At 40.3% G+C, this 27,137-nt stretch overlaps 2 protein-coding genes across 2 annotated transcripts in view; both read left to right on the forward strand.

Annotated features, from left to right (window-relative positions):
- The window catches only part of anos1b (anosmin 1b), a 56,752-nt gene extending 43,502 nt beyond the window's left edge, over positions 1 to 13,250 (forward strand). The window contains exons 8-15 of the mRNA XM_058074008.2: positions 928 to 1,126; positions 5,031 to 5,169; positions 6,856 to 7,107; positions 8,260 to 8,354; positions 10,797 to 10,959; positions 11,049 to 11,278; positions 11,358 to 11,499; positions 12,493 to 13,250. Coding sequence (XP_057929991.2) covers positions 928 to 1,126; positions 5,031 to 5,169; positions 6,856 to 7,107; positions 8,260 to 8,354; positions 10,797 to 10,959; positions 11,049 to 11,278; positions 11,358 to 11,498 — 1,219 coding nt within the window. The 3' untranslated portion in view covers position 11,499; positions 12,493 to 13,250. The remainder of the gene's footprint in view (positions 1 to 927; positions 1,127 to 5,030; positions 5,170 to 6,855; positions 7,108 to 8,259; positions 8,355 to 10,796; positions 10,960 to 11,048; positions 11,279 to 11,357; positions 11,500 to 12,492) is intronic.
- Positions 13,251 to 13,698: 448 nt separating this feature from the next.
- Positions 13,699 to 23,788, forward strand: LOC131129444 (uncharacterized). The gene is made up of 10 exons (XM_058073028.2): positions 13,699 to 13,850; positions 14,728 to 16,366; positions 17,480 to 17,588; positions 17,682 to 17,829; positions 18,285 to 18,332; positions 19,068 to 19,145; positions 19,236 to 19,373; positions 19,679 to 19,762; positions 22,367 to 22,417; positions 22,579 to 23,788. The coding sequence occupies exons 2-10, from the start codon at positions 14,917 to 14,919 to the stop codon at positions 22,687 to 22,689; spliced, it is 2,217 nt and encodes a 738-aa protein (XP_057929011.2). The 5' UTR covers positions 13,699 to 13,850; positions 14,728 to 14,916; the 3' UTR covers positions 22,690 to 23,788.
- The last annotated feature ends 3,349 nt before the right edge of the window (positions 23,789 to 27,137 follow it).

Here is a 27,137-nt window from a genome sequence, read left to right on the forward strand (position 1 = left end):
TTCCACTCCCTGCATCTCTATGTGGAGTTTGCATGTTCTCTCATGTGCCTCTTAAAACATAAAAGATGTATGAATACATCTTTAGGAGCAAGTGGTTGGTTTGCAGGCGGCACGGTGGTGGAGTGGTTAGCGCACAGACCTCACAGCTAGGAGACCAGGGTTCAATTCCACCCTCGGCTATCTCTGTGTGGAGTTTGCATGTTCTCACCGTGCGTGCGTGGGTTTTTGTCCGGGTAATCCGATTTCCTCCCACATTCCAAAAACATGCTAGGTTAATTGGCGACTCCAAATTGTCCATAGGTATGAATGTGAGTGTGAATGGTTGTTTGTCTTTATGTGCCCTGTGATTGGCTGGCGACCAGTCCAGGGTGTACCCTGCGTCTCTCGCCCGAATACAGCTGGGATAGGCGCCAGCACCCCCACGACAGTATCACTCGGATACTGTGAACATCCAGCAGCAACACAACATTTTGGCATGACTACTATTTTGATGAAAAATATACTGAACCAGGGCTGCACAGTGGCCCGGGTGGTTAGCACACAGGCTTCACAGCTAGGAGACCCAAGTTCAATTCCATTCTCGGCCATCTCTATGTGGAGTTTGCATGTTCTCCCCGTGCATGCGTGGGTTTTCTCCGGGTACTCCGGTTTCCTCCCACATTCCAAAAACATGCTAGGTTAATCGGCGACTGCAAATTGTCCATAGGTATGAATGTGAGTGTGAATGGTTGTTTGTCTATATGTGCCCTGTGATTGGCTGGCGACCAGTCCAGGGTGTACCCTGCGTCTCTCGCCCGAAGACAGCTGGGATAGGCTCCAGCACCCCCCGCGACCCTCGTGAGGAAAAAGCGGTAGAAAATGAATGAATGAATGACTTGTTGACTTTTCCGCTATAATATGGTTTGACATCTTGCCCTTTCTCTGTAGGTCAGGAGGAAGTGGGCTCACTGTGGCCGTCTTGATACGCTGGGACCCCCCTCGGGAGGGAGACCTACCAATCCACAACTACAGAGTCACCTGGACGTCTCGACATACCACATACAAACCAACAAATACACATACTTTTACACAACCACGTGCACACCAGCAGAGTAAAAAGGGAATCAACAGCAAAGTGACCGAGGGGGTAAGGAAACATTCCCAACCTTTACCAACATTAATTAGATAATTGTGTCAATGTCATATTTTTATTATCATTGAGAAAATGAGAGTTAGCACTCAAAGAATCTATCTTCGTGATAGAGTGAGAATAGTCATGACTATAAGCTCTTTTTAAAAGTATGGGTGGTACATAAATACATATTGAATGACTACAGCTGCCACAAATCATATAAATACAGTGAGAAGCCCGAGTCCTTGGGCGTTATGAGTCATAAAGTCAGTAATGTGTTTGCTTTGTTGCCTTCAGGGACGACTTAAACTTAATCCACCTCTTAATACCGCCACTATTACATCGCAATTATACAAACCATCAATAATGTACAAAAACGCAATAAAACAAGGTGGGGCATTTCAAAGAGAGAGGGATTTTGTGTCTTGGGGATAAAATAATAATTAATAAAAATCAACAAAAATTCGAGTTAAGCCTTTATCTTCTTATACATGGCCGCCCATATGCCCAAGATACATTTCTTCCATTAACTTTAACTCATTCAATGCTTTGCTTCTTGTCTTTTCCATTCTTTAGTAATCAGTAGTAGAACATAATGTAGGGTGCCACAACATAAACAACACAACAAATGGCTGTGTTACATGAAAATATTTATTTTTTAACAAATATAGCATTTAGAATTTTCACATTTGGAACAGAACCGGATGGATGTGTGCATTTGTGCATGCGATAAAGTTTCCCTTCAATGCATAACCTCCTTCACGCTACACAGCGAGATACCTTTTCACTTCCTGGTTTGCTATAGAGCATATATGTATTTGTATGGGAGAGATGCACGCCGAGCTCTTATAAAATGCACTACTGCCACCTCTTGTGGTCGTTTTTTCAGCTTTAAACTGCACCAAACATGATCTTTTTTATTGTGGAGTTGCATCATCATCACTTTGTGCCTCTTAAAACATAAAAGATGTATGAATACATATTTTATGTAGGAGCGAGTGGTTGGTTTGGAGGCGGTACGGCGGTAGAGTGGTTAGCGCACAGGCCTCGCAGCTAGGAGACCGGGGTTCAATTCCACCCTCGGCCATCTCTGTGTGGAGTTTGCATGTTCTCCCCGTGTATGCGTGGGTTTTTGTCCGGGTACTCCGGTTTCCTCCCACATTCCAAAAACATGCTAGGTTAATTGGCGACTCCAAATTGTCCATAGGTATGAATGTGAGTGTGAATGGTTGTTTGTCTATATGTGCCCTGTGATTGGCTGGCCACCAGTCCAGGGTGTACCCCGCCTCTCGCCCCAAGACAGCCAGGATAGGCTCCTCCCACACTCCAAAAACATGCTAGGTTAATTGGCGACTCCAAATTGTCCATAGGTATGAATGTGAGTGTGAATGGTTGTTTGTCTATATGTACCCTGTGATTGGCTGGCCACCAGTCCAGGGTGTACCCCGCCTCTCGCCCCAAAACAGCCAGGATAGGCTCCTCCCACATTCCAAAAACATGCTAGGTTAATTGGCGACTCCAAATTGTCCATAGGTATGAATGTGAGTGTGAATGGTTGTTTGTCTATATGTGCCCTATGATTGGCTGGCGACCAGTCCAGGGTGTACAACGCCTCTCGCCCCAAGACAGCTGGGATAGGCTCCTCCCACACTCCAAAAACACTCTAGGTTAATTGGCGACTCCAAATTGTCCATAGGTATGAATGTGAGTGTGAATGGTTGTTTGTCTATATGTACCCTGTGATTGGCTGGCCACCAGTCCAGGGTGTACCCCACCTCTCGCCCCAAGACAGCTGGGATAGGCTCCTCCCACATTCCAAAAACACTCTAGGTTAATTGGCGACTCCAAATTGTCCAAAGGTATGAATGTGAGTGTGAATGGTTGTTTGTCTATACGTATGTGCCCTGTGATTGGCTGGCGACCAGTCCAGGGTGTACAACGCCTCTCGCCCCAAGACAGCTGGGATAGGCTCCAGCACCCCCCGCAACCTTCGTGTGGAAAAAGCAGTAGAAAATGAATGAATGAATCAGTTAACAGATCAACAAACCTCTACACTACAACGTCATCTGGAGTAGTTCAGAATTTAATATTCAATATTCATGTAAGGACACGACTAAAACATTAAAAATATGAATAGAATATGTCGGACTCACCAGAGATGCTGATTATAGACAAAATCCATCCTCCTTTCCAGATCGCTGCAGACTATTTCTCCGACAGTCTTGCTCTGATCAACCTTTGACTTTTAGAGGTCCCGTAATAAATCTCTTACCATAACATGCACGGGCTTTAGACCCACTTAGCTAATGTGAGCATTCACTTTAAGATATAAAGTCAAACGGGAACATAAACATCAGGGTTTCAAGCTTTTAATGCAAGTGTGCTCATATGGACTTAGCTATCCTAAGTAATGATGGCGATACCAGACTGAGCCCGGTGGAGCCATTTATCTTTAGTCTGGTTCTCTGTTCTGCTTGGCTGGGAGACCTGGAATGTAAATGAGATGTCTTAAACAAGTGTTTCTTACTTTTAGCCGCATCTGCTAGCTCAGGGGTGGGCAAACTTTTTGACTCGCGGGCCGCATCGATATGACAAAATTTACGGGGGGGGGGCAGACTATATATTTTACACGTAACAGTCCACCTGGTATTATTGTATCTGTAAAATTCTTTGTAAAATTATTTATTATTTTATATTTATATTTAAATATTTTAAAAATAATAAAATATTATAATAATTACAATAAAATTAAAATAATAATTATTATATTATTATTATGTAAAATATGCAAATATCACAATAATATTATATATAATTAATATAATAATTAGCATTAATATAATAATTATAATAATCATAACAGTTCTAATAATAATTATAATAATCTAATAATAATAATTATTATTATTATTATGTGCTTGTGTCCCTTTTTTCAGGAGCACTTTGTAAACAACAGACCATGTCAAAAAAACGAAAATTGATAAAACCATCAAAAGGTTGGCTCAGGCCATGATGCCAGGTTGTATGTTGAGTTTAAATGAAATACTTTGGAAAGATTGGGCGGGCCGTATTCAAACACTTGGCGGGCCGGATGTGGCCCCCGGGCCGTAGTTTGCCCACCCCTGGGCTAGCTGAACACACACAGACACGGCAGCATCACTTAGCACATCCTTCATCCTAGTGCTCATTATCAAAATGATACATTTAATAGTTTCGAAACTGCAATTTATGTCAAGTCGGATTTTATGCAATGTGGGATATGCAGCATTAAAACTGATGTTTAAAAAGAAAATTGAAGGAAGCTCTGCTGAATTAGTGGTTATGAATATACGTTGGTCACTTTCATATAATATTCCCTGACATTAAACACTAAAATAGAAATCCAGGCTTGTCTTTCGGAGTGTCGCAAGTACACACACGCACGCAAACAGCTGTACTAGCCATATGTTTTGACTATCTTGGTCGTACTGGAAATACTTCAACCTCGTTTTCTCTGCTAGTCACCGAGGAACTTGCTTTTGACATTTGTGACATTTTGTCACACACACACACACACACACACACATAGCTGTGTTATCGTCCAAGCATCTCTTTGTTGTGGCTGGCTCAGGTTCACACAGGCAGACAGATTTGATTGGCTGTCAGTCAAACATCAGGCTAATGCAGAACATGTCTCGCCTGTCAGTCAAAAGGGAGGGCACACATCTTTGAGTTATAGGAGGACAAAACTGACAATAATGAATAAAAAAACTGACATTGTGGTGGTTTTTGAAGCCGCATACATTTGGCGTGATTTCCACAGGACACCCGGCTAAGAACCTGAAACAACATTGGAGCAGACTTAAATAGTGACGAATCGGAGATTCAGTGGATTTTTTTTTTATTATTATTATCTTTCCATTTTAATGTTATGTTACAGGCTCAGTGTGAACTGTCGCTACATGGTCTTCTTCCTGCCACTTCCTACTTCCTGTCTGTTCAGTCGGTGGCCTACTGGGGTCCGAAGAGATTGAAGAGCCCACGAGCCCACATTGTCTTTACTACAGTGTCTTATAAAGGTAAACACAACAAAACATACTCATTGATGATGTAGACGCAAAAAATACGTTGTGTCGATACGCCGTCATTCTGAATTAAAAAAAAATGGCTGAAACCGCCACAGCATCAAATCGCATCAAGTCCAAGGAGAAGAGAAGATCTCACAATAAGATGTCAAAAGTATGTGAGTACTTTTACACTTAAAGGTAACGATTCGGTGGTCTATGACCTGTGCAAAATGGAGAAAGCGTACCATAAAAGCACTACCGTGATGCACCAGCACCCGGGAGCTGCTTGTTTGGAAGATAAGACACCGTGATTCAGATTGTATTTTTTAATAAATATTTATTACATTTTATTTATTTATTTTATTAAAATGTATTTTTCAATAAATAGTTTTATTTATTGAAAAAAGTTTAATATCTTATTTTTGTTATTATAAGATTCCATTGTGCACTTTATTGTTGTATTGTTCAATACAATTCAGGTTTGAACTTTCATTCATTCATTCACTACCGCTTATCCTCACAAAGGTGCTGGAGCCTATCCCAGCTGTCTTTTGGGCGAGAGGCGGGGTACACCCTGAACCGGTCGCCAGCCAATCACAGGGCACATATAGACAAACAACCATTCACACTCACATTCATACCTATGGACAATTTGGAGTCGCTAATTAACCTAGCATGTTTTTGGAATGTGGGAGGAAACCGGAGTACCATGCAAACTCCACATAGAGAGTGGGTGGAATTGAACTCTGGTCTTCTAGCTGTGAGGCAGTTTTGAACTTGTTCATAAAAATATATTGATTTTATTCATGGAGATAAATTGGAATTAATTTCTATATAGGTCAAATTATGGGGAGATAATCGATAGTCGAATTGAAATCGAATCAAATCGGATTTGAAAATGAATCTTTAGATTAATTGATGCATCGAAAAACAAATTTCTAGATTAATCGATTACAAACATAATCGTTTAACCCAGCTCTTGTGTCCACACATGGGGGCCATTTGCAGCCCACTTCACATTGTAAAACAGGAAAAATTTAGAAATATAGCAAAAAGACACAATAAAAAAAACACTTGCAAGCTAAAAAAACTGACCAGCGCTCCAATACGCTCAAAAAATTGGCCAGAATTGTCAGCAAATGAAAAAAGAGCAGGTGTAAAATTGTATGCATAAACCAAAAACGCAACACAAAACACCTGTGATACAGTGTGCCAGTTTTTACACAAAGCCCCACTTCACCGAGCTGATATTTTTCAACATTTAATAACATTTTCATGCCATTAATTATTGCATTTTTCAACTGAGTCATACATAATTGAGTTTATGATATCTGCTGAATTTGTCAGCAAACTTTAGTCGTTTTTTTTTTTTTTTTTAAACCCACTGGCACATGTAGAGTGTGGAAAGTGGCAAGGTAATAGTCGCCCAGGCAACGTGGGTATTTATAGGTGACCTGTCAGGATGGAAGCCAGCTGCAGCTCAATTATGCAACTGCACAGCAACCATTTCATATGTAACGGTAATCCTGTACGCAGTTTTTAAAAGGTCAGATAGTACTTTGTGATGGTGATAATACAATAAAATGTGTAATTTATGTGTAATGTTTTATCAGCAAACCTGCAAAATAAAATAATTTTTCAGCTTCATTAAATGAGTCACTCATGCATTCGACTTATTTTGTCCTCCCTGTCCATTAGATTCCACCAAAGAAGACTTCTCCAATGAGCTCCCCTTCAGATCTTCCTCATCATCTCCATCACTGCCCTTGCCTCCTTCGGTCTCATCTTCTTCCCCATCTTCTCCTGACCTTCCTATTTTATCTCCTCCCGCTCACGCCGAATCCCCTCTTGACTCGATCGTTCCCAGTGAACTTCGATTGGAGGTTGCCGCCCCCCATTATCATAGCGGTCAGCTGCAGGTGAAGGTGTTCTGGAAGAGGTCTAACCATGGTGGGTTGCTTTAGAAACACACAAGACAAAAATAAAAGAAAAAAATTAAAATTAAAAAAGGGAGTTAAAATTAAAAATTAACTCCCAAAACATTGTAACAGCATGATATTATGACTTTGTTTTGTGTTGAGATGAAGTTATATTATGGTAATGGTAATGGTAATGGTAATGGTTTTATTTCATTTGAACATGCATCAGATTACAATTGAATGCATCACATAATCAGTTCACAGTTCCACATGTCCAAAAGGAGTAGGAAGAAGCAAAGCTTATTAAATCCTACCCCTCCATTTGGTACTTTTACAATCAGTATCTGTTACATTTGTTCACTTCCTGCTTTCCATAATACAGTTTAAGGTTTTTTTTTTGGTTTTTTTAAAATAATGTACCTCATACCGAAGTACGAGGTGATATGTTTGATTCCACATACTGAAATGCTAAGTCCTAGCATAGAAGTGTTTCAAATGTAGTTCTTCCCTGAGATCATATTTCTCCTCTCTTGTAGAGAAGTATTGGATGACATTTTTAGCTAATTTTAGCTAATTTAGCTGTTTGAACATGAACTATATCAGCAAGTTGAAGTATTTGTGATTTTAGAAATAAGGAGTTAGTATGTTCTCTGTAGGCGGCATTATGAATTATCCTTACTGACCTTTTTTGCAGTACATTTAGCAAGTGATTTTTTTTTTTTTGCTTTTATAGTTATTAACCCATATTTCCACACAATAAGTAAGATATGGTAGAACCATAAGTCCATGGTGTAAGCTTTAAAATGTGTGTTAATGGCCAAAAAAAATGACTAAACATTACTTTTACTTAGATGGATAACATTAGCAGATTGTGAGGCTCATAATGTGCATCATGTTCTATGTTTTATGAGTAATTCTTCCATGTTTGTTAAAGAACATTGACCTTGAATGAAAAAAGATTGTATTAAAAATATGGCAAGAAAGGCCGGATGACCTCAGACTGGGACAAAAATGTAGCCTGAGAGGTGCGCTCCTCTCTTTCTCTTGTGTAGATTTTGGCATCCGGACAATAAAAGGACATAGAAAATATGGGTACAAAAACAGGATTTGAACATGTTGGTCTTGCTCCTGCTCACTTACAGTATGCTTGCCCTGACGGCTCTTTTGTTTTGTTGTATTGCAGCCAGACATCGTCACCCCGGCGCATACATTTTGCGGTGGCGTCCACATACCTGCGGTGCTAATGTCACAGGCACCGAGGGCACAGCGAGTGTGCAGGTAAGACCTCTCCTGGCTGATTAATGATGTGTCACAACGCCTTGAAAGTGTTGCATATTGTTGCTTATGTGTGAATGGCAGGTTGGGTTTCAGCACCATAATTCATTTTTCATAATGGACCCCCCCCCCCCATCTTCTGTGTTTGTGTAACCATGTCTCTCAGGCATCAACACTTTGTCCGACATCGCTTTTCTCATCATGTCTGGCTCACATTTCTTTGCTTCTATTGAAATGTGTCGTTTGAACAGACACTGAACACCGACCGGGAACATATAGACATCTCTTCACAGTTATATACACATGGGTGGCCAAAGTGCAGCCCTGGGACCATTTGTGGCCCGCAGCTGTTTTTGTATTCTGAAAATATATAATTTAACAAGAAAAAAACAGCACATTTTTTTTAATGTGCAGTAATTTCACAATAATAAAGTAAAAAATATTTTAATTTTACATGAATAACATTGTAGTGGCACGGTGGTCTAGTGGTTAGTGCGCAGACCTCACAGCTAGGACACCAGGGTTCAATTCCACCCTCGAGCATCTCTGTGTGTTCTCCCCTCCGGTTTCCTCCCACATTCCAAAAACATGCTAGGTTAATTAGCGACTCCAAATTGTCCATAGGTATGAATGTGAGTGTGAATGGTTGTTTGTCTATATGTGCCCTGTGATTGGCTGGCGACCAGTCCAGGGTGTACCGTGCCTCTCGCCCAAAGACAGCTGGGATAGGCTCCAGCACCCCCGCGACCCTCGTGAGGAAAAGCGGTAGAAAATGAATGAATGAATGAATGAATAACATTGTAACATTATGAGGAAAAATAATATCATTTTAGTAGCACGAAGTTGAAATATTTAAACAAATGAGGTTTGTGGGAAATTTGTGGGAAAAAAATATAATCTTGTGGGAATAAAGCTTAAAGGCCTCACAGCGAGGAGACCCGAGTTCAATTCCATCCTAGTTTGTTTTTTTTTTTCAGAGTCTGCATGTTCTCCCCGTGCATGCATGGGTTTTCTCCGGGTACTCCAGTCCAGGGTGTACCCCGCCTCTTGCCCGAAGACAGCTGGGATAGGCTCCAGCACCCTTTTGACCCTAGTGAGGATAATGATTGGGAAATAATCTGATTCCGATATCAACCAATATTGCATTTTTATGCTGATATCGGCCGATAATGATCGGCACCGATAATTATCGGATATCTCTAGAGTAAAGTCATAATTTCAAGAAGAAAATTTACAAGAAAAAACTTGAAATAGAAGTTTTTAGAGAAAAAAAGCTGTATTCTAACGAGAAAAAAGTCACAATACAAAGTTAGAATATTACGGGAATAAATCATAATATTCATTCATTCATTCATTTTCTACCGCTTTTTCCTCACGAGGGTCGCGGGGGGTGCTGGAGCCTATCCCAGCTGTCTTCGGGCAAGAGGCGGAGTACAACCTGGACTGGTGGCCAGCCAATCACAGGGCAGATATAGACAAACAACCATTCACACTCACATTCATACCTATGGACAATTTGGAGTCGCTAATTAACCTAGCATGTTTTTGGAATGTGGGAGGAAACCGGAGTACCCGGAGAAAACCCACGCATGCACGGGGAGAACATGCAAACTCCACACAGAGATGGCCGAGGGTGGGAATTGAACCCTGGTCTCCTAGCTGTGAAGTCTGCGCGCCAACCACTAGACCACCGTACCGCCCAATCATAATATTATGAGAAGAAAATATACAAATATTTATAATGGTATATCTGTGATTGGCTGGCGACCAGTCCAGGGTGTACCCCGCCTCTCGCCCGAAGACAGCTGGGATAGGCTCCAGCACCCCGGTATATATGACGGTATATAGTTTGTAAAATTCCAAATAAACATTTTAGTTTGTACTAATAAGACACTTTTTTTTAATCTCACAAAACTTAAAAATAGCAATTTCTTTCATTCTTCAGTATGCTGCCTTCGGTGGAAAAAGTTTGGACGCCCCTTACTTTCACTGTAGGTTCCCAAATGAACCTAACATGCTGCCATGTGGGAGGAAGCCAGAGTACCCGGAGAGAAAACCCACACATGTAGAACGTGAAAGACACACAATGCCCACACCACATGATTTTTTTTGTGTGTGTACAAAAAAAAACTTGTGAGTGGTGTCCCAGCGGTGACCTCTTAATTCAAGCTGTCATAGTTGATAAGTATAATTGTCCTGTGTGCAATTTGTTGAGGTCATTGAAAGTGATATTTGTTCGCTGAAGTGTATAATTTAAACCATGACATCATCTTTCACTCTTTGATGGTGCCCAAATACGTAGCTGCCAAGTGCAAATTGTTTGCAAGTGGTTTTTATTCCAAGATTAAATTAATATTATATTTGGTTCCCAAAAGAAAAACACAGGTAATATGTCACGTAAAACACTGGGTCTCTCACAAATGTTGACATCTTTTCTCCCTCCAGGGTACCCATTACACCATCAGGGGCCTACTGTTTGCCTGTAAGTACTGGATAGCTGTGGCAATGAAGACTGATCCTGGATCAGAGGCTGTTGCCTGGGTTACAACCCCAACTTGCTCCTCCATTCAGGTCAAAGGAGGCAAGGTTTTACCTTGCAACACTGAAGGTACCATTAATGTTTTTATATAAATAGTGTTTTTATATAATTGAGGGTTTTATTTTAAAAGGTGAATGTTTTCTGTCCTTTTATGTCAGAGCGCCCCCCAGCAGGCAGAAAGGTGGTACTACGTCCTGAGCGGCTAACAGCAGATTTTCATCAAGTCAATGGTACGCTGCTGGCAGTGTTTCGCTGGAGGGTATCCCAGCATGCACTGGACATGGCAGACGTTGAGGGGTTCCAGTTCACTTGGACACTGCAGTCGGGTGTCACCCTGGGAGCAAAACGAGAGGACACGCTTATCTCTCAGACACAGACGGTTGCACCGGTGAGGCCGAAATCATATTTTTTTTAATATTTGTTATAGTTTCCATCTTTTAATTCCTCCGTTGTCTACTTAATTTCAGTCTCAACGGGCAGTGATTGTTGGGGGCCTCCAGAGAGACAGTGTTTACCAGGTGCAGCTTCAGGTTCTAACAACAGGGGGCAGCAAAGGTGCTGCAGTCTCCAAGACGTTTAACACTCCTGCGAATGACACGGCACTGTGAGGTAGTTTTTTCTTTAGATACGTTTATTAACTCAGGGCAACATCCTGAAAAATATTTTTGTATCCATGCCATTTATCCTCACTAGGGTCACAGATATGCTGGAGCCTATCCCAGCTGTCTTTAGTCCGAAAGGCAGACCCTTCTAGACATGATCTAACATCCCTACAGTCACTTTTACACTTGTATTACCTGATATAGTAAACATGATAACAGAAAATAACACATTTATTAGTAGAGCCTTCTCGACATGAACTAACACCCCTACAGTCACATTTACACTTGTATTTTTTTTTTCTTCATTCATTTTCTTATCCTCAAAAGTTCTTATCCCAGCTGAGGCGGGGTACACCCTGGACTGGTCGCCAGCCAATCACAGGGCACATATAGACAAACAACCATTCACACTCACATTCATACCTATGGACAATTTGGAGTCGCTAATTAACCTAGCATGTTTTTGGAATGTGGGAGGAAACCGGAGTACCCGGAGAAAACGCACGCATGCACGGGCCGAGCATGGAATCGAACTCAGGTCTCCTTGCTGTGTGGCCTGCGCGCTAACCACTCAACTTTTTTCTCTTTAATATTTTAAAAATTATAGCTAATTTTTTAAAAATTTTCTTGTGTGTGCCCTAGTCAGCACTTTGGAGTGAATATTGAAATGTACAATGAATGTTGTCATAGGCTGAACGGTGGATATGTGGTTAGCATGTTGGCCACACAGTCAGGAGATCAGGAAGACTTGGGTTCAAATCTCCGCTTGGGCATTCCAAAAACATGCTAGGTTAATTAGCGACTCCAAGTTGTCCATAGGTATGAATGTGAGTGTGAATGGTTGTTTGTCTATATATGTGCCCCTGTGATTGACTGGCGACCAGTCCAGAGTGTACACCGCCTCTCGCCTGAAGACAGCTGGGATAGGCTCCAGCACCCCCATGACCCTTGTGAGGATAAGCGGTAGAAAATGAATGAATTATTACTTTTTTTCTTTCAGATTCTTGTGCTGCAGGACTCTGCTGCACCACTATTTTCTTCTTTGCCAACAACAGCTTGTATGTCATTCAAAATTTGTTCTAATTTCAATGTAAAATGTAGTATCCTCCCTCCCTTGCCTTGATTGTTGTCCATCACTTTTCTAAGTATACATCAATGTTTTTAATGGATCAGGCTACACAGCGTTTTTGAAAAATAATCTAAAAAGTAAAGTCTGTAAGAACAATATATAACACACTTCTCCCAAGCCCAATGTTTACTGGACTGAAGACGTATGCACTCAACTTCACTGGAACCAAATGACGCCCTTATGGAGGTGTTGGCACCAATTTTGTATGATATTATGTAGAAAATGATTTAGCACTGACCTTATGTACAAATAGAAATGTATAGCAATAGATTGTGTTTATTTCAGAGGGACTGCAACATTATCTTGTGTGTAGTTCTTTTTGCTGAGGAAAACAAATCAAATATAGTATATTTTAAATATTTCTATTTTTTTTTTTTTTTTACCTTTGTACTCAAATGTGTGTTTGATACATTGTCGGTCTGTTCACTAATCATGACTTTTCCACAGTTTTATCTGTGCTTGTGGAAGAAAGAGGATTTAAATGTTTAAGAATGTTTATGTTAAATTACCCTTCATGTTGCCCTTTTTTCTGTTTTTTTCCCCCCATTTACTTTAATTCTGTGCATATTTTATTATATGCATCAATTGTTGTATTTATTTTTTTTCCGTCTTTGTTTTTGTAATTAAATGTTCAGATACCGTGTGTGTTAATGAGCTTTGTGAGCAGTGGTATTAAAAAATTAACTACTATAACTAATTATATTTTTAAAGTAAATAAAGCATAACAATAGTAAATTAAGTGCTCGTACATGCTAAATTAATATTAAATAATCATTAAATAATAGTGCTTTTCTTCAATTTCTCTTTTACGAAGGAAGAAATATATCTTTTGTAACCGCATCCAAATTCGATGAGTTAGTAGCAATTACTAGTAGATTAATCCCTCTTAAAGTTAAGATTTTTGTTCTTTTTAAATATTAAGAGCAACACATCTATATTATAGCTATATTAAGAGCAACCAAGAAAAAATATATAATAATGAGGTTTAATTTGATTGATTTTGTTATATTTTGGTTAAAAATATATACTATATAAACCATATCTAAGTTGAGTTACAATTACAGCAGGTGAGTAGAGTCAACACAAGGAATAAGAAGCTTAGTTCGCGTGGGTCCACGGAAAGAGACGAAGATGACGTACGCGTCGTGACGTCATCAACGAGCGCCCACAGTTTGACGCCTGTATCCTCGATTATGGCTAGACAAAACTGTTTCCATCCCAATAACGAGGTAATGTTCACGAATGTTTCTTTTGTACTTTCTCTCTAAGCGTTTATCGTGTGTATATTAAGAATTAAAAGTTCCCACTCAAAAGTTAATCTTTGCCCTCTCGATTCCGTGTCTCTGTTTAGGCTGAGAGCTAGCTAACTCAGTTAGCTTCAGGATCACAACTAACTTATTTGAACGAGCCCGAAATAACATACTCGCTCGCAGATGAATAGATAATTCATGCTGTGTCTTGAAAGATAAGTAAATAACAACGTATGCATCGTCACGTTAGCACATTAATGTCATCACTGATGTGACCAGTGGATTTTATTGTAGTGGAACCTGGGACGGGAGTACACTGCTTGTAATTTACCTCTCTTAAAATTGTCCTTTGAGACTTATAATGTACTTGTTTAGCTGTAAACCATTTTAATGCAGCACCGTGTTAGTAAATGGTAGTATGTTGTAAATATATTTATACGTAATAAATGGCTTCAATTTGGTCTTGAGCTTTCCCTCTCCAAAAACCTTTGCTTCACTCCACCGCGTTTTTTCAAAATTAATTAATTATCGCTGTTTCTAGGTTGACTACGGCCTGTTATTAGTCAAACATATCCATATTTAAGCACATTTTACGTATTCTGGGCCTAAATTAAACCTTTCAAGCACTGAAAAGTTTTCTCTTCAATATGGCATCCGAACTTCGAACTCTGGTTTTCTTTTTGCTAGCATTTATTTTATCTTGACCGCGTATTTTACACGTATATTGCGTACTTTGAGAGTCTGCATCATCAAAACCAATGTTCATATGCGACTGTAATCTTATTGTTGGTTTCACGGCCTGATTTTCACTCTTTTGCTCCTGAACGTCACAATTGCTTCTTTTTTTTCTTATTAGAAGCTGATGGTGGAAGTTGCTGATGGTAGCTACATTTGAGCAACTTTCAGTAATCCCTATTTGTCATCTGTTCCACCTGTAACATTTCTTGGGAAGACATAGAAGACGCAACCGGCCAATAGGGAAGAGGGGATCGGAGTGTGAAGTGGCGTCTTGGGGGATGGGTTTAAAGTGCCAAAGGAGGACGCCATGGTTCACAGCAACTCTGCTTCCCCAATGAAAACAACATCTATTTCAGCAGTTAATATATCTGAGGCAGCACCTCCTGAGCAAGAAACACCGCCTTTAGTGCTGCCTCTGAAAGATACCGAGAAGGACCTCTCTCATAAGGCAGCTAAGCTTGCCTCAGATGGGTTAGATGTTACCTCCATTTCAGATGTCTCCCAGCCGTCTACTCGGACTCCTGAGGAAAATGAGCCCACGGTTGTAACCCCGCTAATAGAACTGAAAGGTAATTCAAGTCCAGCATCGGAGCCGTCTTCTACACAGTCAACAACTCCCACTCAGGGCACAATCAATGGCCGCACATCAGGCAGAAAAAGAGTCCCTAAGGCCTGTGACTGTTGTGGCTCCAATAGCAAAGGGCACACTCTCACACCTTCCGGCAGAGGAAGAGGGAGGGGAAGGGGGCGAGGCAGAGGAAGGGGTGCTGGAAGTAACCATCCAGATACCCCAAAAAGGAAAGGCGAGGACGAGGTGATGACAATTAAAGACTTTGACCTGATAGAGGAAGAATTAAGTGAAGCCGAGGTTCAAAATGACATTAAACTACCAAATAAATCGCCTGAGACTGCTTCTCCTTCAAATGTCACTGTCAGTCGCCTGGATGACCCGGTAACAAACTGTGTTGTGCTGAAGAAGGACAACATGTTGACGGTCATTTCAGCTGTTGCTGAAACAGAACGGAAAAGAGTTGGGGAAGTTTTGGACATTGGACAGCTGCGTTTCCCGGGAATGACTGACAGAGGTAAGGTGTTTGTAAGAGGGAGAGTTAAACGGGGCAGGGGAAGGATGGCAGGTCCATTAGCATCAAAAGGAAAAGTGATCAAACAAGGTGTTGAGGACATTATCGTTAATTCTCAAGAGGCCCCCTCTGCATCGGAGTTGACGTTGCATGAAGAGCAGACGAGCTGCACGTTGGACATTTCACCGATGGGAAATGGAGATGAAATAAGTTTGTCTGAATCAGAAGCTGAAGGCGAGTCACTTGAGGACATAACCCACATGACTGAACCAGGAAATGCAACACTTTCCTCATCCAGGGAGCCCACCTTTCCTTCAGGGCCAGGAAGTCTTCCCAATCACAACTCGGAGAACCAGGTAGAGCTGGATACTGAGAGGACGGTATGTTTATCACCAGCTCTGTCCAACGGAAACGCCAACTCACCCACAGACCACGACCACACATCCACACCCATGGACACGGACGCTGCAAATTCAGCTGTGGTTTCTTCCTCATACCGTGGTCCTATTGCCTTGTGCAGCAGTGTACACAGCTATGCCCTAAGAGACCACAGGTTGTACTGTCAGACTGGAACCTGGGAGAAAGCGGAAGAAGCCAGTCAAGATCTGACAGAGGAACCAAATGCACAAGAGATGGATGGCGATGACCTGGAGCGACTTATTCATTTCGTTCATGGTAAGATATGTTTTGGAGCCCAGGCAGATTATGTTTTTCCATTTAATCAAAAACAGTTTTACATTATATAAGTTCTGTTATTTCATTACAGATTTCAAATTTTTAACCTTTCTTTTGTGTTAGCTTTCTGGTATCACCTCTTATGTTAACGGGTCGGTTTTGACCCATGTATTAAATCAGCTATAAAATACACTAAAAAAACAAGTTACCATCAAATTTGCTTCTCATCTCTTGGTTACCTTCTTACGCTTCCTCATCCATGAAAATGTTGGTTTTAATACTTTTGGTGTAGGCCTTTTTTGTCACTATACCCCTCGATTTCAATTTCCAAAAATGGACAAATGAACCTCAAAAGAATCATATTAATAAATTGAAGGTTCTTTTGTTACATGGATATTACTGAGGGATATAGAACAGCTTCACCACCAGCAACCGTGTCTTCTGGATCATACTCCAAGTTGTCCTCCTGCTCATCTCAATGGCTATGCTGGTCTGTCCTCGCCCTCATTGTCACCAGAAATGTGGTCCAGATCTTGGTTCACTGTACTTCTTATCATTTTTTTCCATGATCCAAAGTGTAAATGTGAAATCAGCCACTCAAATGAGTGAATTCATCTCACATTTCTGGACATTGTTTTTCTGCTGGTATACTGGAAAAGCGGTCAAAATGAGAATCCCCTGAAGCTTACATGATGAGAAGAGGAGCTGGTTGTTATTGTGTTGGATAATTGTACACTTCTGATTACAGTTTTGGCTCAAAATATTGCTTAATAGTCATATTATTATAATTGGGTCAAAACCGACCCTAACAATACAGTGGTCATAATTTCAACCAGACCGTTTTAAAATTTAGTAAAATTTGTTTTTGTTGAAATAGAGTTTCCTGACAAAGTCAAAAAGCCTTGATGCAATAAAGAAATATTATGTGATTCTTTTTATGCATTAAAATGTAAAACGGGTCGACCCTAACACAAGAGGAAGGTTAAAGGGGCATGTTGGCATTTTGTTCTCTTATAATATCAATTAACCAGATAAATGCCTGCACAATTAATCATGTAACTTTGTCAAGAAGTGGGGAAATCTAACCCTCTGACAATGATTTGTCCTTTTCAGAGTTTCTGGAGAGCTTCTACATTAAATATGGCAGTTTTATTCCTCTTAGTGAAACTGATGTCTTGGATTTCCTGAAGAAGAACTGCAACTGTGATGACCTCAGCAAAAAGTCAGTGCATGTGCACACAACATGCATGTTTTATATGTGAAATGATTAATGAAGTCCACCGCCCTGCTCACATCTTAACGTGTTTCCTTTTAGGGCCCTGAACATCCAGGGAGAGATGAAGCGGTACAGGGCAGCACTCGCCTCAGCTCCCGTTGCTGGCTTCATGGTCATGTATAACAAACACACATTGAGCCTGGAAGACCTTAGCACGCTGGAAGAACAGAACTGGATAAATGACCAGGTAAGGACAGCTGGAGATCTGCATGGAGTTATCTTGACATGGTACAGCACTTTCAGTACTGTAAAGTCTGGTGGATAAGCTGCTACATTGTTTTCTTAAGCTTTGAACTCTGCGTTTTATACAGCGGTGCGGCTAACCTATGGCTATATTCTAATCTTTTAACATCTTTACTTCAGAACTATTATTAATTATTCAAATACTGTGCCGCTCATGAGTCGGTGAGGAAATCCTTGGCACTCGCAACAAGCTTGTTAACCCATTGGAAATTTTATACTTACTGATAACACTACATTCATCACACAGCAACTTAACACTTAAGTTGAAAACGAAAAAAAAAACAGCATCGTGAGTTGTTTCATAGCTAACAAACTAACTTCAAAATTTGATTTTATTGTCTACACTGTGATCATTAAATATGTTTTTAATGTTTTTCTTCTTTGTGTCATATTTCTCAGATTATCAACACATATGGAGAATTGATTATGGAAGCAACACAGCAGAAAGTAAGTAAAATTCTGTGAAGGTGACTTCAGGGATTAAAAGGAAGATTTGTACAGAACTTAGAAAGGAGGTTATAATTCACCAATGTTTATGTAACAAAGTTTCAATATACTATACCAGGGGTGGGCAAACTACGGCCCGGGGGCCACATCCGGCCCGCCAAGTGTTTGAATACGGCCCGCCCAATCTTTCCAAAGTATTTAATTTAAACTCAACATACAACCTGGCATCATGGCCTGAGCCAACCTTTTGGTGGTTTTATCAATTTCGTTTTTTGACATGGTCTGTTGTTTACAAAGTGCTCCTGAAAAAAGGGACACAAGCACATAATAATAATAATAATAACAATAATAATAATTATTATTATTATAATTATTATATTAATGCTAATTATTCTATTAATTATATATAATATTAGTGTTATATTTGCATATTTTACATAATAATAATATAATAATTATTATTTTAATTTTGTAATTATTATAATATTTTATTATTTTTAAAATATTTAAATATAAATATAAAATAATAAATAATAATAGCAGATTGCATGACAATTTTACAGATACAATAATAGCAGGTGGACTGTTACGTGTAAAATATATAGTCTGCCCCCCCCCCCCCCCCCCCGTAAATTTTGTCATATCAATGCGGCCCGCGAGTCAAAAAGTTTGCCCACCCCTGTACTATACCATTGCAAACACCTTTTTATACACTTCTGAATATTTGCTTTCTAGGTTCACTTTTTCAACAGTTTCTTCCATAAGCAGTTGGTCGCCAAGGGTTACGAAGGTGTAAAGAGATGGACCAAAAAAGTGAGATTGATGATGTCTTACATTATGAATGAACGCCGACGGTGTTTCAGTCATGCCTTAATCATTTTTTCTTTTCTGGAACAATTCCAGGTGGATTTGTTCTCCAAATGGCTACTGCTCTTTCCCATACACTTAGAAATCCATTGGTCTCTTGTCACTGTCACCATGGCAACCAAGACCATCAATTACTTTGACAGCCAAGGCATCGTCTTCCGACACACCACAGATGTGAGTTCCAGTCCACATGTTGATCTCCTTTTGAAGCAAGTGTGACGAGATAATTTGTCGTTCTGGTCGGGGTTATTCACGTCGAGGCTTCTTTCGCTTTCACTGGTGCAGAAATGTGCCGTCTGTTGGTTCCACAAGAGAAACCTTTCACACTGTACTTGTAGGGAATTCTAAGCTCTGAAATTGGAATGCAATTTTACACCAGCGTCATCCCTTTGCAATTGTTGTTTCTTTTTGATTGTGATTGTTGTCACTGGGATATTATCTTAAGAGGAAATGTGTGTGTCTGTGTGGTCCACTGTCAGAACATAATGAAGTATCTTCAGTCAGAAGCCCAAGAGAAGAAGCAGACTGATTTCCTCAAAGGCTGGAAGATTGCCATCATCAAGGTAAGGAGGTGATATATTGGTTATACAGTGAAGAAAATAAGTATTTGAACACCCTGCTATTTTGCTATTTCTCCCACTTAGAAATCATGGAGGGGTCTGAAATTTTCATCGTAGGTGCATGTCCACTGTGAGAGAGATAAACTAAAAAGAAAAATCCAGAAATCACAATGCATGATTTTTTAACAATTTATTTGTGTGATACAGCTGCAAATAAGTATTTGAACACCTGTGTATCATCTAGAATTCTGACCCTGAAAGACCTGTTAGTCTGCCCATTAGAAGTCCACCTGCACTCCATGTATCATCCTGAATCAGATGCACCTGTTTGAGGTCGTTAGCTGCATAAAGACACCTGTCCACCCCATACAATCAGTAAGACTTTAACTTGTAACATGGCGAAGACCAAAGAGCTGTCCAAAGACACCAGAGACAAAATTGTACACCTCCACAAGGCTGGAAAGGGCTACGGAGCAATTACCAAGCAGCTTGGTGAAAAAAGGTCCACTGTTGGAGCTATCATTAGAAAATGGAAGAAGCTAAACATGACGGTCAATCTCAATCGGAGTGGAGCCCCATGCAAGATATCACCTCGTGGGGTCTCAATGATTCTAAGAAAGGTGAGGAATCAGCCCAGAACTACACGACAGGACTTGGTCAATGACCTGAAAAGAGCTGGGACCACCGTTTCCAAGGTTACTGTAGGTAATACACTAAGACGTCATGATGTGAAATCATGCATGGCACGAAAGGTTCCCCTGCTTAAACCAGCACATGTCAAGGCCCGTCTTAAGTTTGCATATGACCATTTGGATGATACAGAGGAGTCATGGGAGAAAGTTTTATGGTCAGATGAGACCAAAATAGAACTTTTTGGTCATAATTCCAATAAGCGTGTTTGGAGGAAGAAGAATGAAGAGTACAATCCGAAGAACACCATCCCTACTGTGAAGCATGGGGGTGGTAGCATCATGCTTTGGGGGTGTTTTTCTGCACATGGGACAGGACGAGTGCACTGCATTAAAGAGAGGATGACTGGGGCCGTGTATTGTGAGATTTTGGGGAACAACCTCCTTCCCTCTGTCAGAGCATTGAAGATGGGTCGTGGCTGGGTCTTCCAACACGACAACGACCCGAAGCACACAGCCAGGAAAACCAAGGAGTGGCTCCGTAAGAAGCATATCAAGGTTCTAGCATGGCCCAGCCAGTCTCCAGACCTGAACCCAATCGAAAATCTTTGGAGGGAGCTCAAACTCCGTGTTTCTCAGCGACAGCCCAGAAACCTGACTGATCTAGAGAAGATCTGTGTGGAGGAGTGGGCCAAGATCCCTCCTGCAGTGTGTGCAAACCTGGTGAAAAACTACAGGAAACGTTTGACCTCTGTAATAGCAAACAAAGGCTACTGTACCAAATATTAACATTCATTTTCTCAGGTGTTCAAATACTTATTTGCAGCTGTATCACACAAATAAATTGTTAAAAAATCATGCATTGTGATTTCTGGATTTTTCTTTTTAGTTTATCTCTCTCACAGTGGACATGCACCTACGATGAAAATTTCAGACCCCTCCATGATTTCTAAGTGGGAGAAATAGCAAAATAGCAGGGTGTTCAAATACTTATTTTCTTCACTGTATATATATATATAGAGTGGTTAGCACGCAGGCCACACAGCTAGGAGACCCGAGTTCAATTCCACCCTCGGCCTTCTCTGTGTGGAGTTTGCATGTTCTCCACATGCATGTGTGGGTTTCCTCCCACATTCCAAAAACATGCTAGGTTAATTGGCGACTCCAAATTGTCCATAGGTATGAATGTGAGTGTGAATGGTTGTTTGTCTATATGCGCCCTGTGATTGGCTGGCGACCAGTCCAGGGTGTACCCCGCCTCTCGCCCGAAAACAGCTGGGATAGGCTCCAGCACCCTCGTGAGGAAAAGCGGTAGAAAATGAATGAATCATATAGAGCTATATAGAGTGGTTAGCTCGCAGGCCACACAGCTAGGATACCTGAGTTCAATTCCACCCTTGGCCATCTCTGTGTGGAGTTTGCATGTTCTCCCCGTGGGTTTTCTCTGGGTACTCCGGTCTCCTCCCACATTCCAAAAACATTCCAAAAAAATTGTCCATAGCCCCCCACGACCCTTGAGGATAAGAGGTAGAAAATGAATGAATGAATGGTCCTACATAAAACACAATTGTACAACTGTGTGTGTGTATATAGAGTGCCGAAGAAGAATTAGACCAGCACCCAATGTAACGTTTCCACCACCTTTGATTGACCTCGTGTTTTAAACCTAATTTCAAAGATGATTGACCCGTCGTTGTGCATCTGATATCCTACTTTATTGACAAACAAAGGCAATAAAATGCGCAACCAAGCAGTTGTGGCATGTATGAGGTGTGTGAAGAAGCATGCTTAGAATGCTCACAGACGGTCCCGTTATAATGTGTTTATATGTGAGTGGCGAACAGGTGGTCCCAAATTTATCAGTGGCGGGCTGCCACAAATAAATGCATGTATGAGAAGTACTGGTAGTATTTAATACCTCGTTCTGTACCGTACAGGCGTATTGCCTTGAACTAACTGAGACTCACTGACTCCTCAGGGTATTCCTCAGCAGAAAAATGACAGCGACTGTGGCGTTTTTGTCCTGGAGGTGAGACATTATTCTTTACTGCTCCTGTCTTTATCTGTGCATGTTTCATTTTCCTGCCATTTCCTCATCCGTCCTGACAGAATGAGAAATGTTTTCTTTTCAATATGGCATCCCAACTTATCATTTGACTGTGTTTTTTTTCCTTTTTCTGCATGTGCCAGTATTGCCGTTGTCTCTCCGTGAAGCAGCCCCTGCTGTTCAGTCAGGAGGACATGCCTCGCATTCGCAAACGCATCTACAAGGAGCTGTGTGACCGATGCCTCAACTCGTAAACGACCGAACAATGGCCTGCCTCAGCTCTTTGCCGATGCACGCGAGGCTTGTCAGAGGCATCTTACTTTCACCGGGCGCCTGTTACATAAGATCAGCGCACAAGATCACCGGGCTGTTTTCCAACCGAGCAGCAGATTTCTACTCCCAGACTTTGGAAGAACTACTGACGTGGCCTCCTACTGATGCTGGACTCCTTTTTTGTTTTCACGCTGCCTTTACCATTTGCATTCGTCATGGCCAGTCGATATATGAGCTCGTCTTTGGACCAACCGGGTGGATTCCAAACGGAGTGGCTATTTTAAACGTTGTGACTTTTTAAAACTGTATATTTTATTGCAGGACCTCCACAGCGGAACACCCCCCCCCCCCCACCCCCGTGTCTTTTGGTGTTTTCTAACATGTAAATCGAGAAAAAGGAAGTGCGATTCAGTGGACCAACTGTTCACCTAAAACTTGAAGATGGGAGTTGGACTGCTCATATTTGCACGGTTATTGAAGTTTAAAGACTTTAGAATCTCAAACGAATGTACTGCTCATGTATCCTTCCTCGCTGCCTACTGACGGGCGGCGACTTCTTAGTTTAGACGCTAACTACAAACGTTGGCTCCGGCTGTAGAGTTGACTCCGTTTTAGAATATCAGGTTTTTTTTTTTTTGGTCAAATTACACCAAATCGTTTCTTCGTGAAATTCCTCCTTACTTCATGATGCTATTTACCAGATGTTTTAGCTATACTAAATGTTTTTTTTTCAATGTCCATCCATTTGAACTAATGTATGATTTCTCCTTTTTGTTAGTCGGGTGTACAGGTAAAGCTGCCACAGCTACGGGATAGGCATTAGCCAAGCAGTCACCCTTTCAACTGTTAGTTGTAGAAGCATTAAAGCCAGTGCAAAAAGACTCACTGCGAGACAATTGGACCTCGCTTCTTGTTCCAGAGTGTCCTGTCCATCCTTCTTTTTGTTCTTATATTCCTATATTAATCTTATTTGCAGACTTTATTGTACTTTAACTACTGTAAATGCTTACTTTGGCGAAAGACCACATAGAATTCTTTACTGTTTTTTTATTGTTCTTAAAAAGCCAAGACTGCTGCAAACGTGTTTCTCTTTCTCTCATATGTTTTTTTTTTTTTAAATAAGGTAATTTTAGCAGTATGCTGTTTTGATGTTTTATCTGTACTTGAACACCATTTTTTAGAGGATTAAATCCTCCAAAAAAATATTCAAATATAGTTGGTAAATTGCATGATTTTTTTTTTGTAATAATAACGTGACCTCAACAATAACTATTTACCTTCACCTTTGGCCTTTTTCTGTTATCAAATTATAATTTTTCTTTCAAGTTTCAATGTCTGAATCAGAATCGAAAATACATTTAGGGACAAATTGAGTCGCGTACAGTAGTCAACAAAAAGGAAAGTATGTTATTGAGTTGAAATGTTTGAATCATAGGGTTCAATTTGTATTATTAAAATGGTTAAAAACAGGATTGTGACTAATGCAATTGATGGAATATCATTGCATATCATGGAAATTTAGGATTTTGGGAGTTTTCTTGCTGCAGTACTAACATTGACCACGAGATGACGCGCTAAATCAGCAATTATACAATAACAAGTAATGAAGAAAATGCATAAGTGAAAAATAAAAAACTGCACTAAATATAATAATAGATATTCCACTTCTATTTATGCATTGAATAAATACCAATGATATGAAATATGCAGATTCATATCTTTTTACAAAATGTACCATTATTTTCTCTGCAGCATCCTGGAAACGTAGGTGACCTTTAAGAATAATCACAGGATTAGCACATGCATTATGCAGCTTCAGATTATCGTCAAGGTTTCCTCACTTTAGCCAAGCATAAAAATGCTAATAAACCAAGACGTGCATCAGGATGCCTGCACTCCAGCCAGTGTTATGCTGCTCTGTCAAGGCAATTCTATTCATCAAACCTTCCTCATGCAGTACACAACAACAGGAGCTCAATCCAAATCCCTGCTTCACTCACGGTGCTAACAATTAACAATATGTGTGGAAGACACGGACTACGCGGGTATCAAAATGAATGCTTACACGCTAATATACATGCAAAACTATATTAGCAATCTTATTAGCATATTAGCATTATAGCCCACAAGGTATGCTGGGTAATGTCTTGTTGATTAATTCTATAACGGAAGAAGCGGCATCATTGTGAGAGGTGTGTTTATCTCACCCACCAAATCAAATTCATCTTGCGCAGGGGTCTCAAACTCAATTTACTTGGGGGCCACTGGAGCTCGGGTCTGGGTGAGACTGGGCCTCATCAGGTTTTCAAAAAAAAAAAAACGCATTTATTAAAAACTAAATTTTTTTAAAAAACTTCGCTTTGGTTCAAATTTTTGATAAAACATTCCACTGTTCTCAAATATCTTAATTTTTTTTTTCTACACAAAATAATATGAAAAATAAATAAACAAATCAAGAATAAAGAAAATCAATCAATCAGTAATAAATAAATATAATAATAATAATAACAAATAATAAAAACTTAAGAAACCACATATAGTTGGTGGGTAGACAAATTATTTTTTTCAGATTAAAATGAACAAAGCATTATTAGAGCCCTGTAGACATGACAAAACACGACTATAGTCACATTTATACTCTTTTTATTTACAACATATTGCGCAACTGCAGGGTCTTGAGACACATGCTAACTCGCAAACTAGAGAGCTAGCGACCTAAACGGTAGCCTTCAAGTTATTTCCTTTAAACTTAAATAGCCAAAAACGTACCACTTCCACACGGATAGGGAGCATACCTATGGACAATTTGGAGTCGCCAATTAACCTAGCATGTTTTTGGAATGTGGGAGGAAAAACCGGAGTACCCGGAGAAAACCCACGCATGCACGGTGAGAACACACAAACTTCACACAGAGATAGCTGGGGGTGGAATCGAACTCGGGTCTCCTAGCTGTGAGGTTTGTGCGCTAACCACTCGAACGCTGTGCCGCCTCCAAACCAACCACTCGCTCCTAAAGATGTATTCATACATCTTTTATGTTTTAAGAGGCACAACGTGATGATGATGCAACTTCACAATAAAAGACATCATGTTTTACACTCTTTTTATTTACAACATATTGCGCAACTGCAGGGTCTTGAGACACATGCTAACTCGCAAACTAGAGAGCTAGCGACCTAAACGGTAGCCTCCAAGTTATTTCCTTTAAACTTAAATCGCCAAAAACTTACCACTTCCACACGGATAGGGAGGATAACTATTAACAGTTATTTAACCTTTAACATGAACATGAATCAAACGTAATAATTTTTTCTGGGTACATGATACCATACAGCATCCATATCAAACTTGCGCGGGCCGCACTAACATTAAACTTTCATATCAAGGCGGGTTCCTCAAACTAGTTTCCTGCGGGCCACATTTGGCCCGCGGGTCGCGTGTTTGAGACCCCTGATCTTGCGGGTTTAAGTGCTGTATTTTATGTCCTCCCCAAAGCGTCGGAACTCTAAAAAATTATACCCACAAAAGCAAAAAGTGGTGTTTGTCTGTGAAAGATGGTTAAATGTTGCTATTGAAATAATTCCTGCCCTTTTTTCCAATCCCTTTGTCTCTCTTGGCTTATTAAGAAGTCGCTTGTTTCCTGTCTGATGCTTTTCTGAGCAAAGTCCAAATTCAGTTGCAGCTTTAGTTTTGTCCTGAGAGAAATTGTGTTGACATCCGGGATTTTATCGTTTTACAAACAAAAAGTTACATGTAGAAAAATAAAAAAAATAACAATAACTTGTGATACATTGCGTTTATCGAGGTTAATTGTTTAGGAGAACCTGTTTACAACCTTCTAAATACTGTATTTAACATTATTAGAGCCTTCTAGACATGAGCTAACACCCCTATAGTCATCTCTACACACATATTACCCAATATGGCTGCTCTTTCACATCAATAAAAGCGAGTGGAGTATTTTTGTACCGAGCCCCGATTTGCCGATTTATCCTTCCCAACTGAGACGTTTGAACTCTCAACTATTTTGGCAAACACGCTGGGCGGCATCAGCTGTCGGTCCCACATCCTCATCTGAGCGGACTATTTTGCAACAGATGGACATCTTAATCTCCATCATCCCCTTCAGCACCACCACACTTGCGTCCTGAACCAGCACAAGTATTTATTTGACAACAACAATCCCAGCATTGAAGGGGATATGTATGTATATATGTATATATGTATGTAATATACAGTATGTATGTAATCAAATGACACACAGAAGCCATGGGATTTGACTGTTGTTGAGACAATACACACATACACACTTTTCTGTCCTCAAGCCCCAAAGATAGCCCAATCAAAGATCATTACAGGGCTCATCTTCCCTCCTCATTAGCATAACAATACCCTTAACAATAACAATACCAATAAGCGCTAAATATA

This window comes from Doryrhamphus excisus, linkage group LG4 (assembly GCF_037039965.1).
Source record: "Doryrhamphus excisus strain RoL-2023G ecotype Guam linkage group LG4, RoL_Dexc_Guam_v1.1, whole genome shotgun sequence".
Classification (NCBI taxonomy): domain Eukaryota; kingdom Metazoa; phylum Chordata; class Actinopteri; order Syngnathiformes; family Syngnathidae; genus Doryrhamphus; species Doryrhamphus excisus.